The 21,806-nt window shown below is 43.1% G+C and overlaps 1 protein-coding gene across 1 annotated transcript in view; it reads right to left on the minus strand.

Moving 5' to 3' along the window:
• The window catches only part of VWA8 (von Willebrand factor A domain containing 8), a 392,708-nt gene that overhangs the window by 30,895 nt on the left and 340,007 nt on the right, over positions 1-21,806 (minus strand). Inside the window, exons 38-40 of the mRNA XM_081082746.1 lie at positions 18,970-19,078; positions 13,967-14,123; positions 7,774-7,882 (exon numbers count right to left, since the gene is read on the minus strand). Of these exons, the coding sequence (XP_080938872.1) occupies positions 7,774-7,882; positions 13,967-14,123; positions 18,970-19,078 (375 nt within the window). The remainder of the gene's footprint in view (positions 1-7,773; positions 7,883-13,966; positions 14,124-18,969; positions 19,079-21,806) is intronic.

The following is a 21,806-nucleotide window of genomic DNA, read 5'->3' on the forward strand; positions in this document are numbered from 1 at the left end:
CTCCTCGTTCATAGGTTGATGCTCAACCACTGACCATGCTGGCCAGGCTATATCAACTTCTTGATTTTTGTTTAATTTTTGAGATAATGTGACAATTTAGGCCCTGTTTTTTATTATTAAACTAGAGGCCCAGCGCGTAATATCGCGTGAGACCCAGACCCACTGCGTCTGTGCGCGCCAGGTGGGAGGTGGGATCCAGTGGGCATCATAGCGACCAGCTATTAGGTCGTTATGGCTGAGAGGTGCTCCATGCACCTCCTGGGTCATTTGGTTGTTTTGGTTGTGATGCCTCTTGGCCTTTTATTATTATGATTCACTATATTTTAAATTGTGTACTTTTAAAAAAACAATACTCTTGATATTTGAGTTTTCTTTAAGCCCTGGCTGTGTAACTCAGTTGGTTAGAGCCTCATCTCAATACACCAAGGTTGTGGGTTTGATCCCCAGTCAGGGCACATGCAAGAAGCAATGAATGCATAAATAAGTGAAACAACGAATCTCTCTTTCTCTCCCTCTCTTTCTCTCAAAGCAATGAAAAACACACACACATATTTATCACAATTATTTAGACCTGATTCTATTTTGTGTTTAATGTTTCCAATGCTCACTGCTAATCCTTTTATAACACAAGTTTCCCATTCTTTTCTTTTCTTTTTTTAAAAAATATATTTTATTGATTTTTTACAGAGAAGAAGGGAGAGGGATAGAGAGTTAGAAACATCAATGAGACAGAAACATCAATCAGCTGCCTCCTGCACACCTCCCACTGGGGATGTGCCCACAACCCAGGTACATGCCCTTGACCAGAATCAAACCTGGGACCTTTCAGTCCACAGGCCGACGCTGAGCCAAACCGGTTTCGGCGAAGTTTCCCATTCTTAAAGAATTTTGATTCCCCTCTTAATTGACTGGAATATTTATACATATGTGCATATATGTGTGTGTGCACATGTCTATATACATATTTAGTTCAAAGTATTTTCAAAAGGGGTACTTAAGTGACATACATTTTAAATCTCTGAATATGTGAAAATGTCTTTCTGTCACCTTTGCACTTTGGCTGAGTATAGAATTCTTGGGTCACAATTCTTTTCTCCCACCCCAAACCCCCAAATCCTGTAGATGGTGTTTCACTAGCTTCTGGCATTCAATGTTTCAGGGAGAACTAATGCAAGATTAATTTTTCTTTCTGTAATAATAGCTTGTTTTCTTGCCTGCTTGTATGTTGTTGTTTTTTAAATATCTTCTTTGTTCTGAAATGTTAAAATTCCAGAAAGTTGTGGCAAGGTGCTTATCCCTTTCATTAATTTGCCTGCTCCTCAGTAAAGTTCTCTGACCCATAGACTCAGGCCTGTCTGCAGCCCCGTACAGTTTTCTTTAGTTATGATTTTGATTATTGTTATGTGTCCTTTTGGCATATCATTGGTCCATTTAGCATACATTCATCGGGCACTGAGCACTTACCATGTGCCAAGTACTGTCCTATTTACTGGGGAGGCTCACGGCTCTGCATGTTAGCTCTCTGTTCTATTTTGATTGATCAGCTTTCTTATGGCTTTTACCTCTTTATTTTTCCACAATTGGGAACAACAATTCAAGTTTTCCATTCATGTTAGTACTTAGATTTAAGACTGAATTGATCTGTTCTTTCTACGTGTAATGTAGATTTCAGTTTTGGCATTGCATTTTTAGTTCTCTTATGACATTTCCTTATTACATTCATCTCCTTTATTATTCCTGCTGGCTTCTTAGCCAAATCCTTTTAAACCCATGTCTTATTTCTCATACTTCAAGATTCTTTGAATTTTGAGAACACAAAGCAGATGTTTTAGAAAAATCTGGTGTTTTCTGAAGAAATATTCTAGCCCAGCAGCATCTTCTTCCTCTCCATCTTGAATGCTTCCTAGTCTGCCTCCCTGCAGAATGATTTCACGGATCCCATCTTACTTCCTTTGCTGGTGTCCTTCTTCTTGAATGATGAGATGGCTGCACAAAACTATTCAGGAACAGATTAGATACATTCTCCTTGGTTGCATGTACTCGCCACTTTGTTAGAATTCTTCCTTGAAGATTTTAAACTGATGTTAGCAGTTGAACTAAATCTACACCACTAGCTCAGGCCTCGGCGGGGAAGGAGCTGGAACTGTGGAGCAGCACCGCGTGAGAACCTCATCTCCACATCGTTTCTTACTTGTGTGGTGAGGCCATTGCTGTGGGTCATTTGGCATTTACCTGACCTAGTTGTCCAGCCAAGTGTAAACTGAGGCTGGTCTGGCCCTTTCCCAGTGTTTTTCCCCTTCCAGCTTTCTGCCTGTCATAGCCACTGCATAAAACCCAGACCCACCCGCCCACTTCCCAGGCTGCTGCTTTCAGTGCTGCTGCTCGGCAGTCACGACATGGAGGCCGAGTGACCTGCTTCTCACCAGCTCCAGGCTTTCTCTTGACTCCCTGCCTCTCCAAGTCAGGGATGTTAATGTGATCCCATTGGTCTCATGCACTTTCTCGCTGGTAATGCTATTTCTGAGGAAGGTTTTGAGCTGTCTTTCTTGCTGTCATTCTTATGGGGCTCATTACATTATATTTAGTGAAACTTCTTTAGCTTCTTGTACGTCACCGGTACTCTTCCCTAATTTTTTCTATCATATGGGTTTTTCACTGTTTACAGCTTTTTACTGTTTTAATAATTTTAATGGTCATCCAACAAAGATGGAATTAGATGCCTGTGCTCAAATAGCCTAGAAGCCAGGACTATATTTCTAGCCTGTGCTCAGCTGAAGTTGTCCGCTCATGGCCACTGATGCCATGTGCTGAGTGACGAGCCATTCACATGCTAAGAAGGAACTGGAATTTCACTGCTTTCTCGAGAGGCAGGTGTTCCCAGACATGTTTGTCTTCACCTTTCCTCTCTCTTGGCTTTGTACTCTCACCTTAGTCAACATCTCTCTCTTGACTTTGGCTGTCCCTTTATACAGATGACCATACAAATACAGACATCGATGGGGAGTCACCTTCTCTCCAGTCTTCTCTCCCATTACCTACTATGCCCCCAAAACTCTAGTCACTTGGACAGTTGTCCCTTCTCCAAGCAGCCTTATTTAAGTCTCAGCCCTCTGCTTATAGGTTTCTTCTATCTAGACCAGAGTCATCCACACTGCCTTTGGTGTGTGGACACTTGTTACTGGTCCATGATTAAATAAGTAACAGAAATTGACAGTAAGCATTTAGAAACTTGTATGACAATTTGACAATGCAATTTTATGTTTGTTGAATCTGGTATTAAATAATATGGGCTTGTATTTTATTTTTATATCATTTTTTTCAGTAATTCATTTCTATTTTATAAAAGTATTCATCCATGATCAATTGAAAAAAATTCTGGCCACCTCAACTGATGCTCATCCTTCACGGTCCAGCTCAAATGACACGCCCTTTGTGAGTTTCTCCCCAACTGTCCAGCTTAGAAATTGCTTGTTCACATGTCTACTTAATCATAGCACTTTGTTTAAAACCTTTCTGTGGTATTTACCATATTGTGTCTTCTTTTAGCTACACGTGATTTCTTCCCTAGTTCAGTTGTCAAAGGCAAGAACCATTAGGCAAAGTATTCAATAAGTGTCTATAAGATGAGACACGGTTATTGGAGACTAAATAAAGAAATGGGGAAATGCTTTCCATTCTTTACATATTAGCAAAGTGAGTATTTAGAATAAAGTCGAAGTTCCTTGACTGGCACCCACACTGGATGGCATCCTGCTCACATACACTATGGGCCATCAGCTCACACCTGAGACCACAGGGTCATACCTTTGCCTATGCTGTGTCCACTATTAAGGCACTGTTTCCACTCTCTTATTAATACTCATGTGCCCTTCAAGACTCAGTTCATGTATCCTTTCCTTCAAAATCTATCCTAGCCTCCCTTTCCTCTGGACTTGCACTGCATTCTATGCATCCCTCAACCTGGACACCTACCATATTAAACAAATACTCTGTCTAGGTGCCCATCTTCCCCACCCCTCGAGACTATAACCTTCTTGAGGTCAGGGATAATATCTTACTAATCTTTGTGCCCTCAGGTCCATGAACAGTGTATGTCACATGTCAGTGTTCAAAAACACCTTTCATCTGAACACAAGCTCATTTTGAAGCATAAAAGGAAAAGCAAGAAACATAATTGTTGGTTCCTGGTGCTATCATGCTAGCCAAAGCAATCAGAGAAAGGATAATTTAGTTTAGCCTGAGAATGAAATTACTGACTGTAGATCAGGAAAACATTGAAGAAATGACATGGCTTTTTGTAGGAATGGATATTTTTTTTTTGTTAGGGAATGCTGGAATTAGACATTCAGATTCTGAATCAAGTATAAGAAATTATTATAGACTCTACTATTCTAATGAGAAAATTCTTGCTGCTGATGCATAAAAGGTCCAATAACCAAGCCTCTGATATTCCATAGAGAATCCAGTCAAGAAGCAAAGGAAGGCCACTGGTGAGAGCTTTCTTAATTGAGAAGAATGAGGTACTGCAACAGAGGCATGTGTTGAAGCAGATGGTCACTGGGTGGAACAACATTTCCTGTTCCAGCCCCCGGTCACTGCGTGGGCCTGACGCTGTGCTTTGGAAAGTCATCTCCAGTGATGACTTGCTAGTGCCTGGCCAGACTTTGTACTGGTCACCAAGGAAACACCCATGGTTACTGGGATTACAGCAACCCCAAACAGCTGGAAGTGATTAGTCGATCAGAGACACACAGGGCTGGCTGGCAGAAGATGGCAAAAATGGGACCAAGTCAAAACCTTCTCATTTTGGTTACAATCTAAAGATTCATATTCCAGATGAGGCCCTGTCTGTTCTGGCCAGTACTGTGTTTTTAACAAATACTCTCTCTAAATTGAGGCCTGGATGGCCTACCTGAGAATAACACCTCTGTGGATTAAAAATAAAAACACTTGAAATGGCTGTGTTGGCATCTGGATAACGATACAAAATGTCTTATGAGTGTATGCAAGAATTATACTTTTTACAGAATTGTAGAGTTGGACCTGAGCTTTGGGCTCAGTCACTTGCTTCACTAGTCACGTCTTTCTCATCCTCAACTCCCTCATTATAAAGTGGGAACAAAGTATCTATATTTCATAAGACGGTGAGAATTGAGATGACTATGTTTCAGTTTCCTTATCTATCAAATGTAGAAAATAGCCATTACCAGTTATTGTAAGGATTAACAGGCACAATGAATGTAAAGTACCTGACTGGGTGCCTGCCTGGCAGTCCATGCTCATGAATACTAGGGAGTATAATGAGCATTATGACGAAGCTAATTCTGTAGAGAATGCTATATGCTAGGCACTGTTTGAAATGGTTCACACATATCTTCTGAGTACATCTTCCTAATTTTCCTTTCCTTTGTAATTCCCATTTTACAGAACCCAGGCCATCCAGCTCCAAAGCTGGCATTATTAGCCACAAATTGATGATGATGATGATGGTGATGATGATGATGATGATTCTGATACATGAGGACTGGCACATGGTAACTGCTCAATAAATGCTTAGTATTATTAAAATGATCAATAGTTTATTTGTAAAGATTTCTAGATGCATCTTAGATACTCTTTCAAGAATTAAATCACTTTTATTCCCTTTCTTATATATTGAACTCTTTCTTGCTATTATTGAAGCCTATGTTTTCTTTCTCAGATTTCTAGGAAAGAAGGGAATAAATACCTTCCTGAAATAGTTAACTCTATTTAAGAATATTCAGAAAGTTATTAACCCCAGTCCCTTTACATATTTTTATCAGTGCCAGTTTCTTGTTTGCTATCTATTTAATCTTATTGGTTGCTTTTTCTTGAGTCCATTCCAGTTTTCTTTCATCTCTCTGAAAGCAGAACTGGACACTGTTTTCTCACATGGTTCTCATCCCAGTGTGTTTAGCAGAAGTCCTTTCTGACTGCTAACTCTCCGCCTGCTATAGGAAGTCACAGTAAATGCCAATCTAGACATTTACTAATACCAGATGAGGATTCTGATCCCCTCAATTAAAAATGTATTCCTGCATCCCTTTCTAATACTGTGAATCCTCTAATGGCCCATTTGTCCACAGGGTAAAACCCAATGTAATTTGCCTGTTCTCACAGCATCCAGGGAGGGCTATTCACGATCTGGTCGCCACGACTTCACCAGCCTTCTCCCCTGCCATTGCCTCCCACCTAACACACGTCTCCTTAGTCACCCTGAACAACCTGCACTCGCACACACTGTGCCTTTTGTGGAATGTTCCGACTCTCAAGCACTTGGGAAATTCCTTAGCATCTTTCAAGAGTGAACTGAAGCATGACATTCTCCAAGAAGGCTTTCCTCATTCATCCCACAGCATTGTGCGCATACTTCTCTGCAGAATTTAGGAAGACGTTTGCTTATTTGTCTTCCTTAAGTTCCTTCTTTGAAGGCAGGGCCTACATTTTATTTTTCTAGCCCCAATGCCTGTTGTTCATGAAGAACTTAAGAAATGAATGAATGAACCACATTCATTTTTCAGTCTTAGAACAAGCACCATGTCCCAGTACCCTCATCATTTTGGCTCTTATTTACCTATTGTCTTGCCCTGGTGCTCAGAGCCCACCTAGCGGTTGCCCTCAAGCCCAGAGCAATAGCACTTGTCACGTAGGTGACTGTAGAAGAAAATTCAACCATTCGATTGTATAAATAGTTCATGTCTTCACAAGGTTTATACAAAACCTTATGCTGTTTTATCCTAAATAACTGTATGCATATGGATTTTCTTAAAAGAGCAAATGCCTTAATTCTTACAGTCCTCAGAGTTTGAAATTAGGAATTTAGTTAATTATAAAGATCTTTCCTCTTCATTTACTCTTGGAAATGATAGAATTTTTCCTAATCTCCTGATGCAGTTTAGATCTTTTTAAAAAAATGAGGCTTTCCCAGGGTTTTGAGTTACGATGGTGGATTAAAACTGCATCAGAGAACTTCTAACCTCCAATACTTAGCAAATAATAAAAAAATACTCCCTCTCCATAAAGAACAATTACAAACAAGAACCAAAGAGGAAAAGGGTATAACTGAAGGTAAGCGACTTCAAACATTGCATGGAAAGGACAAAGAAGGTTCCAGAGTAGAGTGGAGAAGCATGTCATGGAGAAGCTCCCAACCCCGCCCCTTTCCCCTGAAATGTCCAAATATCTTTGCTTAGGAAATATTGAAGCATCTTAATTGATATTTTTTAGGGAAAATAGCAATGTTGAAATAGCAATATTTCGGGGAAATAGCAATAGTTCTGGGGCAACCAATTTATAAACTGCAAAAAAAGTAGGCAATATGGGAGCAAGGGGAGGGCGGGGTAGGTGAAGCCAGGAGGCATAGAGAAGTATAGCGTGGATGATCCAAAATGCTCCTCTGTCTCTCCAGTCAATGCCAGTGAGGTGATTTCTAGAAAGAGAGTTCTATCTGTGAATTTCTAGTATAAGTGAGGTACACACAGGTCTTCTATGTGGGGAATCAGGATGTATGATGTCTTCTGGGGTTGCTGGTCAAGTTACTGCTTCCTGGACAAGGGGAAAGTGAGATCAACTCTTTTTCCTTGGAGAACTCAACTAAGAAGCCATGGAATGGCCTACAGCTTTATGCAAACATTTTGGCATTAATTTTTTCCTGATTGGTTGATTAGAGTTTGGATAATTTTCTCCAATAGTTCTGGGATCAGTTCAGCTTTAGGCCCAGATTATTTTCTTGGCCCATAAGTGGAAGATTACCTGTAAATTATCCAGGATGATCCGGAGGGAGTGCACCTGCCTTCGGACAGCACCTGAGAACCTTTCGTAAGTTGTGGCATCATATTCACTCATTTGGATCTCCTTCAGCCTGAAATCAAAGGGGGCAAAAAAGACAGCAGCTGATATCATGTGCATCAGTCTTGTAGTTCCATTCCTCTACTGCTAGAGCTGTGGCAAACTTCAGAAAGGGTATAACACAGCGGTTCTCAACCTGTGGGTTGCGACCCCTTTGGCGGTCGAATGACCCTTTCACAGGGGTTGCCTAAGACCATCCTGCATATCAGATATTTACATTACGATTCATAACAGTAGCAAAATTACAGTTATGAAGTGGCAACAAAAATAATTTTATGGTTGGGTCACAACGTGAGGAACTGTATTTAAAGGGCCAGAAGGTTGAGAACCACTGGTATAACGGAAGGTAATCAACTTCAAACACTTCATGGGAAGGACACAGAACAGAGTGGAGAGGCATGTCATGGCTTCTCCAGGCTGCCTTTGAGGAGAAAAGCAAAAGGCAAGGGGTGACGCCTCCGCTAGGAGTATAAAAGGAAGAGAATGTCCAGTGGCGTGCTGGCAAATTGTTGACACGTCGCCCTCCAGGACAAAAAAGAAAGTCATGCTTTGTCGTATTTGCTCATTTCTGTGGTGTAAATGCCATGATGGGTTTCAAGCTGCCAACAGTGAGTTCGCTAACACTGAGTTAGAAAGAAATGTACCCAGTTGGCTCTCACTCTGTTGCTATATCCCAAAGACGTGCCTCGATGCTGGCAGCGAGTCAGTTCATGTGGAGGCTCCTAGTTGCTTTGTAAGGCCAAGGACGTATATTTGGTTGACTAAGTTAATAGTTCAGGCCCAAAGAATGTAATTAATGTGCTGCTATGGGAAATACAAGAGTTTTCTGAAATTGCTGATGTAATTTTAATGGGATAATTGTATTTTAATATTGTGGCTTTGAAAGCCCTCCCTCCCAGTACAGTGCTCCTTTTCACTGTTGTTCATCATTTGCCTCTGCTGTGGCCTGCCATGCACGAGGGGTTCCCCGAGCATCACGTGCCTGTGCCTGGAGCTCCCACACAGGTCCCTGTCACATTAGAGCCCTTCCCTCCTCTCTGTCTACTAACTCCCACATACTCGTACTCGTCGAGACTCAAATCGATGATCAGCTGCTCTGGGAAGCTGTTCTGATTCCCCAGGTCTGTCTTCCGTTGTTACTTCACACCATCACTATCAGAGCACTTACTACCTGCCCTGTCTCCCCACCAGCCTCTACGCTCTTTTAGGGAATTGCTGGGTCTTTCTCATCTTTCTATGCACAGCGGCTGGCAGGGTACCTAGCGTATAATAGGTATTCAAGATAAACTGAAATGAATGACCAAAATAAAAATAAGACTCCGAATCATTAAAAATGCAGCATCTTAAACTAATCACACATAGAAGTTCATTCACCGAGAGAGCTTTTCTTAGGTTTTTAGAGCGTCATATTCACAATACACTAATTTGATTACATATTCTTTGAAGTTTCTATAAATGTAATGGGTGCTGACACTAGAACACAGCACCGTCTTCTAAACTGCTGCATGCAATTGCATTAGTGTGTGCGCATGTGTGCAAAGTTGGAGGTATGGGTCCCAGGTGTGTAGCTGAAGCTGTTGTCTAAAGCATATTTTTCTCACCTTGGGCTGCAGTGAGAATGAATGGTCTCTGTTCCTTCCTGGCAGGCCAACCTCTAGGGAGAATCCATCCATCGCAGGATAGAGTACTTACCAGAATCACATAAGGTTAGGCCTAGACTGCCACAGGGAAGATTCGCAATCCCTGCCCTAACACCCAGCTGGGTTAGTTATCGCCAACTCAGGTTTCAAGACCCAGCTCGAAGGCCACCTCCTAAGGAATCTTGCTTGACCTCTCCAGTAACCTGATCACACCCCTTCACTGTCTTCCACAAATATCTGCTATAGAACCTATACACTTTATTGCCTTTAATAGCTATGTTTGTTTCCATCTGTCATGATGTTTTCAAACTTTTATTTTCTACAATAAGAAATAAGCTTTAATACACTGAAATACAGGATACACAAATGCATATGTGTGTGTTTTTAACTGAGCCAAAAATTTAATAAAAAATGTTTACTGCATGTGATACACTCTGATATTCTCTTCTATTCCTCTGGGAGGAGAAATATGTCTTATTTTTTCTCTGAATCTGCAGTACCTAACGCAATGCCTGGCACACAGTGGCACTCAATAAAAGCTGTTACATAACACTTTGAAAAAACACTATCAAAAGAGAAATACCTGAAAGTTAAATAATATCTGAATGCTTGTTTCCTGAGGTGACATGCCAAGGTGCCCTTCTAAATTTACTCTCTGTTCTGAAGAACAAAAACAAATATGTGTATAGGACTTGACCTCCTAACAACACTTCTCATGTTTAGTTTTGGCAATCTCTTAAACATCTCTATACATTTTCATTAGATGTTATGTTTCAAGTATCAAGGTCGAGAGAAGCTGGGCACAATGAATATTACTGGATATGCTACCTACCACTGCATACCTAGGAGGCTAATATGCTTTTTCCCAAAGAAGAAAGATTAGAAAAAAAATTGTAGCCATAGCTTATCCTTAGCAGGGGGAAAATACACACACACACACACACACACACAAACTCACACTCATTTCACACATACACTTACAGACACATACACACACACTCATTTCACACACATACTCACTTCACGCACACATTCACACACACACACACACACACACACACACACCCAAGGAAGGAGCCAGGAAGTTGGTCTTAGTAGAGAGATTGGAATTAGCTCACATAGGGCTACCTCTGGCACAACTACGTTGCACCCAAAACATACCACATGCTGTTTTAATTCTGAAGAAATCTGGAATCATATCCCAGACTTTGTCAGCTTTCAGAAAGATCACCTAAAAGGTATTCAAAAGTGATAACAAATTCTGAAAGATGAAGACTGAAGCAAGGAATGGGGAAAGGAAATGGGTAATTTTAGGCTCTGTATCAGACAAGCTGCCTAGTGCTAATACTCTCAAGCCCACAAAACTAGCTGAAAATAAGTCTTTCTGCTACTTTACCCCTGACCAAAACTGCAGGGCACAGCTGCTTCCCATCCTAGTAATCCATGTGGACTAACTGCACTCTGTTGGCACAGCATATTCTTACAGGGTATACTTATTGTTACGTAAGAGTCTGGGAATTTAAGTTTTCATTTTACTTTTTCGTGTAGGTCAGACTTAAATACTATAATTTTGGATCAATTATGAGAAAAGCAAACATAAGTTGAGATCTATAAGCTAACCTCCCTGTGTAAGCCTGATTAGTTTTGCAAATGGTAGTTGGTACAATTTCCATCCTAAATATTTTTCTAAGCATGTAAAAGTACCTTACTGTCTATTTCATTCATGTTTTGTTGGTTAATATTTATGCTGTGCTTCATGCATGTCTTATGCTTCTCTACTTCTGTTATCTGTTCCTGTTCCTGAGTTAATAAATTTTGATATATAGGAACTGCTATCTAGATGAAATCCAGATGCAAGTGAGTGCTAACTCAATGCTGTGTTGATGATGTCAAGAACCCATCAGCTGTATTAGGCAATATGGTAGGCCTCTAGGCTGATGGATAGCTCTGTCTGTCTGATTTTAGCCAGACTCTCAGTTAAGTATTAAAGGGGGACACCATCACCTGTATGAAGGTGCACATTATTCATTCTACAAATATGAGTGTTTGCTGTGCATCAGGTTCTGGGCATAGGTCTGAGGATATATTATAGAACAAAACACTCTGCCCTCAAGGAACTTAGTCAGTGGAGAGGCAACTATTCACACAACTGATGATATACTGGGAGAGTGATAAGAACTGTGAGAAAAGGGACAAAAGCATAAATGAGGACTTGACCTCATTCTGCATATGCCTACAGCTACAAAATAGCTTTAAAACTATTTGAATTACTTTTTTGTAGACATACTAGTATTGTGTGTGTGTGTGTGTGTGTGTGTGTGTATGTATGTTTCAGAGTCCTTATCTTTCAGAGATATACTCTTAAATATTTATGATGAAAAGATAGGATACTTTAGATTGGCTTCCAAATAATCCAGGGGTGGGCACTGAGAGTAAAGCCAGACTTTTCTTCTTAAAGTTGGTCCATGGGGTTCATTATATGTGAACCTACTTTTGCCTCACCCTGTATGTTTCTCTCTACTTTTGTTTATGTTTGAAAGTTCCATAATAAAAAGTTAAAGAAAAATCTTTAACAGCACTAACTTGAATACTCATCAAATGGGAGAATTTACTGTGTGAAAGTAGAAAGCAACAGTGTTTCCCCTCTGTATTTTGCTATACCCTGACTTTCTCAGGGTCCCCATGTGTTTTTATTTCTTCCTCTCCATCTCATACCCTTGCCCACCTCCTGTCTCTCAACCACTTCATGCTGTTCTCTTTCACCTGGGCTTAGAGACTCTCCACAACACTGCGTAAAGGTGGATGGTTTTCTCACTCCTTTCCCACTTTCTCTCTTACATCCTCTAAATTTAGTTGTGTTGTTGTCACAGATGCTCCTTGACCTGTTTCACCTGTGGGGCAACGGCCCTAACAGAATCAGGTTCTATAACCCCATTATAGGAATCGGAACAGGGGCTGGATACTTGTGCCCACGCACTTGCTAAAAGCCTTTCTGCCTCCCCATGAACTACTCGTGTGCCAGAGCATCTAACCATCTGTGCACTTATTCAGAAACGGAGACTGGATATTGCCTTGTGAGGTCCTGAGCGTGGCAACAATAGAAGCTCATTCGTTTGGGGAGGGGAGGGGAGAATGTTGCATATCTAATTGTTTGGTTCCTTCCCTAAATGGATATCATTTATATGAAATGTACAGTAATATCTTAATTCCAACAAGACCTTTCCTTACAATATTTTTCCCACTTTTTGTTTGTTTTGAGAAGTTTAAACTGCTTGCATTCCTAACATAGTTATCTGTCCTCACAACCTCCCTGGGAAGCAGGGAGAGGAAGCCACCTATCTCCAGAAGAGCAAATTCAGGCGGTGAGGATAGATGGCTGTTCAAGGTCACCAGGAAAGCCAGCACATTTGCCTTATCCACCTGTACAGAGGCTCCTAAGGCTTGCAGGCTTTCCTGAGGGTGGGGCAGGAGGAACCTGCATGTTTATCCCCATTGTTTTGCTCTGTTTACTTGCAGGATGTGTAAGCACAGCATGTGATCTAATACCAGATGTTCTACATGGAGGGACTTCATAGATCACATACACTTGAGCATGCTTTTTTCTGAACGGCAGCCAGCTCCTTTCATTGGGCGCAACAACCTGAATCTACCTCCCAAGGCACCACGGGTCCCCTCAGTCCTTAGGGAGACACCACCGCTCCTCTGGCATTTTCCACTTTTAGCTGAAGAGCATCATGAGGCTTCTTCTCATTTTTTAAGATGGTTCTGATCAAATGGCCCAGATGGTTCCAGATCGTCTGAAAGCCACAGGTTCTTCAGCCCTGATTTTAAGGCCTCCACCGACAGGGCCTCCCGTTCAACTTCACTCCCCGACCCCCAGCTGGTGCCTTTAACCCAGAGAGGACACTATGCTCACCCCACAGGTGCTTCTGCCCACTTGGCTTTCCCTTCCTGGAATGTCCCAATCCTGGCTGAGCTCCTGCCCTAACTCCCAATAGCCCACTGAGCTGTCCTCTGCACAGCCAGGGGGCAGAGTCTCCTACCACGTGGCTGCAGCCCTCACAGGAGTGAGTGTGAGGGAGTGAGTGTGAGGGTGTGTGATCGTCCTGCTCCACATACATCCCCAAGATCCCTGTGTGGCCTAGAACAGATGTGGATGGAGTGATTTGAACTTTAATTTCTCTTAAGAAAAATATCTTTGGTTTTACTTCCTAATGTGCTCAGTTCCATCTTCTACACAGTCATAGGTAATCAATACATTTAAGAGCCTGAGTAGAAAGAATGGGGAGTTATGCTCACGTGGCTGTGTCCATTAGGAAGGGGGAAGCTGTGTATTTGTTTGTGGTTCAAGTGGCCGCATGAGGTGGAGATCCACACACATCTGGGTCGGTTCAGGGTCCATTATGACATTTCACCACAGTGGCCAGCGCTGCCCTGAAGGGACCGGGCCCACTCACCTCTGCCGAAACGCTTTCTGGCCCATCTCTCTCGCAGCTCTCTTCACCTCCTCGGGAACCGCGTCCTTTTCGGCCTCAGAGACCTGGTACACTGTGTGGCCTGCGTCCAGCCGGTAAGGACCTCCTTTGCCACCCAGACCTGCAGTGTCTCTTCCCCCTAGAAGGAAGCCATGGAAGCTCAGGTTGTTTCTCTGATCCAGGCCACCAATCAAGTCAGGTCATAATTCCAGGCAGTCCCATGAAGCATATTAACTGTACTCATCTCATAATTAAGTATTCAAATGACCTTCTTTTGGAAACAAAGGGTGCCCCCACCCCTGCTCCAGATGCTTCTCCATTTCCCCAGCCAGGCAGATCTTACCCACATTTCAAGGCCCAGTCCAAATTCCAGGACATGCCATCTGATGACTCTGCCTCACAAGGACCAATGCTCCTGTGTACTCACTATTCGTTAACCTTTTTTCACCAACTATACGATGGATTGTCATAGTTTATATATCATAGTAAATCTGCACTTACAAGAGTGACTTTGAATATAAAAAATTCTTAGTATATATTAATTAAATGAACAACTTAACTTTTTTCCCCTCATGTTACCTTACTTTTCCTTAAAATAAGAAAGATAACTAGGGTATAGAAACCATTTCATATGTTTAGAAAATGATAAAAATGATGCACAGAGAGGTTAAAAGACTTGCTTACAGTTTCATATCAGTGGCTTAGCCAAGATTAGAAACCAATCATTATACCAACTTTGAGTCCTAGCCTAGAGTACTACACAACAGATAAGCACTACCAGCTTTAGAACAGTTTACAATACAAACCCAGTTTACATGCTTGTAAGTGTGCATTAGGTAATATTGCCCAGACTGTTTACCATGTAGATATAAATTAAATGCCTAGAAGACTAGGTAGATAAATATAAGAAGTGGTAAGAACTTTGGCTAACTAGAGCACTTGCTTTGTCTAAATACATTCAAATTCAAATTATTTTTAAAAACCACATAGACCTAAAGAATACATATATTGACCAAGATTTGGTCTCTGGGCTACCAGTTTATTACCCTAGTTTTTTAATTATTAAAATAATAGTAATCGGTTTCTTTGGTTCATTCACACATAATGTGGGAAATCAGAAGAGAATCTAATATTGGAGGGGCAGCATAATATAACACAGTATATTAGTATTATATAATACTAGAGGCCCAGTGCACAAAAATTTGTGCACTCGGGGGGAAGGGTGGGGTCCCCTCAGCCCGGCCTGTGCCCTCTCGCAGTCTGGGACCCCTCGGGACATAACGCCCTGCTGGCTTAGGCCTGCTCCCGGGTGGCAAAGGGCAGGCCCAATCCCTAGGTGCAGCCCCTGGTCAGGCTCAGAGCAGGGCTGATGGGGAATTGGGGCGCCGCCCCTGTCATGCACAGAGCAGGGCGGATTGGGAGGTTGCGATGCCACCCTCAGTCACGCTCAGGGTAGGGCTGATTGGGGGGTTGGGGCACCGCCGCCTGTCACACTCAAGGCAGGGTCAATGGGGAGGTTGTGGCGCCACCCCTTGTCACGCACAGAGCAGGGCCAATCGGGGTTGGGGCACTGCCCCCTGTCACGCACAGAGCAGGGCCCATCAGGGGGTTGGGAGATCCCCCCTGTCATGCACAGAGCAGGGCCCATCAGGGGGTTGAGGAGCTCCCCCCTGTCACTCACAGAGTAGGGCCGATAGGGGAGTTGGGGCACCGCCCCCTGTCACACACAGAGCAGGGCAGATCAGGGGGTTGGGGCGCTGCACCCTGTCACACTCAGGGCAGGGCCGATGGGGAGGTTATGGCTCTACCCCATCACACACAGAGCAGGGCCTGTGGTGGTGGTGGTGGGGGGTGTTGGGGGCGCCGCACCCTGTCACACACAGAGCAGGGCCGATCAGGGGGTTGGGCACCGCAGCCTGTAACACACAGAACCGCAGGGCAATCAGGGGGTTGGGGAGCTCCCCCCTATCAGGCACAGAGCAGGGCCAATCAGGGGGTTGGGGCGCCTTCCCCTGTCACGAACAGAGCAGGGTGGATAGGGAGGTTGTGGCTCCGCCCCCTGTCACACACAGAGCCGCAGGGCAATCAGGGGGTCCCCTGTCACACTGATCCCGGTGCTGGGAGGCATATTACCCTTTTACTATATAGAGGCCTGGTGCACAGGTGGGGGCCGGCTGGTTTGCCCTGAAGGGTGTCCTGGATCAGGGTGGGGGTCCCCACTGGGGTGCCTGGCCAGTCTGGGTGAGGGGATGATGGCTGTTTGCAGCTGGTCACACACTCTTCAGGGTGGGGATCCCCACTGGGGTGCCTGGCCAGTCTGGGTGAGGGGCTGAGGGCTGTTTTCAGGCTGGTGGGTGACTGAAGCTCCCAACCGCTCCTTTTTTCCTTTTTTTTCTTTTTTTATTCTGGGTCAGCTTTAGCTCTGAGGCTCCAGCTCTTAAGTCTCCGCTGCTGAAAGCAGGTTTCTGGCCTTTGTTTACCTTCTGTATTTGAAACAATGTTGTGATCCTGCTGGCTGAAGCCCGGCGACTAAAGCAGGTTTCTGGGGTTTTGTTTAGCTTCTATATTTGTAACATAGTTGCTTAGAGTTGCAGCTCAGAGGCCGGCAGCAGCAGGTGGGGAACGTTGGAGTCCTCCGTCACTGAAGCAAGCAAGCCTCATGTTAGTTTCAAGCTGCCTGGCTGCCGGCAGCCATCTTGGCTGACAGTTAATTTGCATATCGCCCTGATTAGCCAATGGGAAGGGTAGCGGTCGTATGCCAATTACCATGTTTCTCTTTTATTAGATAGGATTGTATTGTACAGTTAAGCCAGACTGCCTGAGTTTGAATCCTTGCTATGTACTAGTGAGGTTTCCGTGAGGGACATTCCTTACTTCTCTGTGTCTCAGTGTCTTCTTCTGTAAAATGGGGTTGCTAATATCATTTACTTCATGGGACTGCCATAAGGCTAAAATGCTTAGAACTGTGTTTGGCACAAAGTAAGAGCTATATAATAAATGACTGATCTCATTATAATCATATAGGTAACTTCCAGTCACATAAATGAGGTCAATTCTAAGTTCCTAAGTGGAAAATTTGAAAGCTTTTAGGCTTTGGTGAAATTATGTCACATTTTTATTTTCTCCATTGGAGCCTTGATTGGTGTAGTAAGTCAAAGCAAGAACTCAGCATGTACTGCTTTTCTTATCAAAGTCCAGGTAGGCCATTTCCTTCTGGGAAATACCATAAGAACAGCCCATTAATTATAGTAATTTTACCCTTTGGTTCTAGCACATCTTATTTCCTTCTTATTTAGATATTGGTGGTGGAAAATTCCTTCTTGGATGTGTGTTATTCCTGGTTCTCACGCATGGGTAGCTATAGACGAAGGGGACTAGTTACTGGACAATGACAATGAGCTACAGAGGAGGAAAAGCTTTTATGTGACCTGACTCCTTTCGCACAGGAGGTTCTCCTTAGGAATGGGTGGATCATGAATCACAGCTGAAAACTTCCTAGGCGCTGAGGTGACATCATTTTTTGAGGAAAGAACCCACAACTGTTTGGAGATGGTGTGAGTGATGGTCAGCATGAGTCACATGGTCCTTCGGGCAAGTCATACTGGTGGAGAGGGCATGAGGGGAGAGTTCTTCATAATCTCCACTTCTAGGAACCTTTGATTCGTACTAATCAAATAAGAAAAGCTTGCAGGAGGTTCTAGACTTCACATAATCTTGAAGCTAACAGTGAATATCCTAAGTCAGTTCAGAGAGAAGTAGAAAATGGGCCAGGGAGAGGCTTTGATGACAAAAAAGGAATCAAATGACTTGTTGGGTCAGAGGTAAGTTCAATATTTGAGAACTCTGAGGGAAAAGAATGAAAGAGAAAAAAAGAATCTGGAGCAAAGGAGCCTTGAAAATTGAAAAAGAAAGACTGTGTGAAGCAAAAGCAGGCTCTCTAGTCCAGACAAATATGTGAGGTAGTAGATTCAAATTGAATAACAAGTAAGAGCCTCCACTTCAGAGCAGCCAGCAGCTGGGAAACCTACATCTGGCCAGCTCATTCTGCAGTGCATTCCATATGGATTCAATATGGCAGGTTTGAACTAATTTCCAGATCAGAGGGCATTTCTAAAAATATCCTTTCTTTAGAGCTGATGCTTGATGAATAAACAGAGCAGGCAGCAAGTCCACAGGCCTACTTGATAGCACATTGTCCCAGCACAGAAACGATTTCCTCCTGAGGCTGTCAAGGCCAAGAGGCACAGACCATCCTAAGGGAAGGCCAAGTTCGCAGCCCTTGCCAGCACTGCTCAGACCGAGATAAGATCAGACAGTGCGCACATAGTCTGGCTGGATTCCCGTGGCCCAGCAGATGTGTCTGCTCCAGCTGTCTGGGAAGAAAGAGGAAGACAGCAGCCATGGGAACAATGCTCTCCTCAGGCAGCCAAGAGGAAGGAACGGACCCCAGCCATTAGTTCAAACTGCAACCAACTCTCTTATCTCAAAATCCTGCATCCTCGTACTTACTTCTGAGACATGGAAGAGAAGCACCATTTCTTTTCCAAGTCAGTTAGTCAAGAAAGGATTTATTATAGATTTCTGGCATGATTCCAAGGGCAGGGAACTTTAAAAAAGGGATTAACACTTTTAATGAATACATTCTTCATGCCAGGCCCTGAGCTCAGTGCTTTACAATCATAAGCTCATTTAATTCTCACCACAACCTTGTGAGGCAGTTAATATTTCCCCCCTTTTACTGATGAAGCAGCTCTGGGTACAAATGGCCTCAGGTCATAGCGTGGCAGAGTCTGTGGGACTCCAAATGGCAGGGTTTTTCCATGTTTTGATGCTGGTTTGGGACACAGGGCAAGGTTACGATCCCACTGGCTAATGGGAGACAGAAGAGGTGCTGGTCCCCAAGCCTCCCTAGGAGTGCTGCACTGTCTACGTGGGGTTGTGAAGTCTCAGGAAACCAGACCCAAGGGGATGCCAGTGCCACCAACCTGTTCCGCCAGCCCACGTATTGCCGCCCACGTGGGGCATGTTGTCAGGGTCTTCCTTCCCATGTTTGGGAGAACTCACATCTTCACCGCTATCTCTGTTGATTGTTACCTAAAAATGAAGAATTGAGATCTTATCACTATCCCATGACCAACACCAAAACTGCAGGGCAGATAGAAGAATTCGTTTTCCCCAAGTCCTTAAGGTATCCCATAACCTAAGGCCATAAGGCACAAAAGATACTGTTAGTATCTGGCAAAAATCTCATCAGATTTAACCTCCATTGTGTTGGGAAGGAGACAAATTGAAAAAAGAATTTTTTTTTTTTTTTTTTTTTTAAGAAAAGCATTTACACAAGGAACAAGATCTACCAGAAGCAGGGAAAATGGTCTCACCAGACTGCCTCTCTCCCAGAGTTTAGAAGGACCACTGCCTACCTATTCTTGCTGAGTCACAACAGATATACATTAACCTATTTAATTTCTAAAGAAATCTCATTCTCTGGAAAATGTCATTTCATATAAAATAAACCGAAAATACCCAAGAAAATGTCATCTATTGTGCTTCAGTGATATAAGCTGTATACACAGACACTAAAAAACAGTGTATTTATTTTCTGGACCCACTCTAATTTTATTATGGTATTTTGTACTTTTCCTAATTCATCTCAATTTTAAAATTGGATTTACTATTCCTACAATTCAAACAGAATATGTAGCACCTTAGCCTTCCACTGTGAGAGCCTGTGGCTTCTTAGTCCCTAATTTCATTCAGCACAGATTTACCAAAAGGACTGATAACCACACAGGAATTCCAATCCTGTGGGCAGTTCAGGAGATATTACTCCACAATAAAATGAATTGAAGCAGTTACATTTCATGTACCCTATTAGCCTGTTCCCAAAAACAATGATTTTCAGAGCAGACCTGATCAGATGTTCATTTATTTGTTCAAATAAGACTCACAGAAAAATGTACTGGCAGGACATCATGCAAAGTTCCATCTATACTAATAAAAGGTTAATATGCTATTTAGACCGAACATCTTCTGGACATCCTTCCGGACAAAGCCATGGTGGCGGGGGCCGAGGCAGAGGAGGTTAGGGGCAATCAGGCCGGCAGGGGAGAGCAGTTGGGGGTGATCAGGATGGCAGGGGAACGGTTAGGGGGTGATCAGGCAGGCAGGCAGAGGCAGTTAAGGGCGATCAGGCTGGCAGGCAGAGGTGGTTAGGAACAACCAGGCAGGCAGGCAGGCAGGCAGGCAGACGAGTGGTTAGGAGCCAGCAGTCCAGATTGTAAGAGGGATGTTCCCCGAGTGGTCCTGGATTGGAGAGGGTTCAGGCTTGGTTGAAGGACCACCCCCCACGCCCCACCGTGCACGAATTTCATGCACCAGACCTCTAGTGGGGTCCATAAAAGCCAGGGAGGATTGGTCTGCCCTCAAACTGTTTACAGTGAGGCAGGAGAGGTTGCAAATGGACCTGGAGTATGAGACCAGAGCAGTCTTTATAGGTGACCCAGTCATTGTTAGGACTTTCATTCTGGATGTTAAGATTAATGAAGGCATGTAGGTAATTTAAGGTCTTCACAAATAAAATGGCTATAAAGAATGAATTCAATGTAACTTCCATTGTCTTATAGCCAGATGAGTTCATTTCAAATGTTATGACATTGTAAAGAGATTTCAATTAACTGGATCTTTCTGCCAATAGCTTTGGCAGCATTAACAGAATTTTTGCCATAACCTCAGCATACTTTAAGAAAATTTACCAGCCAGGACATGACAATTTATATGAATTCCACACACATAATCATGCTCTAAAAATGGGTGAACATAATTTTTTCTTCTTTTTAAAAATTAAACTATGCAGAGTAGTTAGTAACATTTAGAGAACAAATAAACATTTAAAATACTTTCCCCAAAACTTGCCACCATTTTCCAACTTGTCCATAGGTAATGTAATAAGTAATAAATTAAAATATGTACACTGACTACAAGAATTCTAAACCAGCACTAACCAATAACATTTTCTGTGTTGATGTCCGTGTTTACACCCACAGGATCTAATATAGTAGTTACTGAGTATTTGAGGACCTGAAATTTAAATTGTATTTAATTAAGTAAAATTTCATTTTAAATACTCACACATGGCTAGTGGCTATCTCATTGGACAGCAAAGCACAAGGACAAGCTTGTCTCAGCCCTGGAGATACTATTTGGAGATTTTGGTAACATATTGTAGATGTTCTCCATGAGAAATTAGAAAAGCAAGAAACAATTCAAAAGTGGGATAGTTACATTGTTGCTAATTTAAGAAATCTATCCCCTCCTCCCACTGCCAGAGCAGCAGTATCCCCCCCCCCCCCCCCCCCGAGATCCACTAGCCCACTTTGAGAGAACCACTACCTCTATCCTCCCAACTATTGGTGGCCCTGCCCTGCTGAGCTTGCACTCTATAATACTGTTAGTGTGCTGTGGCCAACCTGGTCACACAGTGCAGGATTTCCAGGAGGTCAAGGCAGACTGCAGGAAAAACTGAGTTTGGCAGGGGCCATTTTCCTTCCCACGCCCGACCATAGCCACTGTTCCTGTACAGAGCCCTCCCTTCACACAACCAAATCTTGGGTTGCTTGGGCCTGATGAACTCTATTGGCCTCTAATAAACCTTGATGACTCATTGAGACCCCATCTCACCACAATGGTCTGAGGGTACCTGGTGGATGGCAGCTGACCTTAATGAACCCTCAGACTGTTGATGAGTAGCCTCAGACCCAGCACTGGCTCCAGGTTTGACGCTATATCAGTCTGGGGAATACCACTCACCCCTCCCTGGTGACTC

This window comes from Myotis nattereri (genome assembly GCF_964212035.1).
Source record: "Myotis nattereri genome assembly, chromosome: 2".
Taxonomy (NCBI): domain Eukaryota; kingdom Metazoa; phylum Chordata; class Mammalia; order Chiroptera; family Vespertilionidae; genus Myotis; species Myotis nattereri.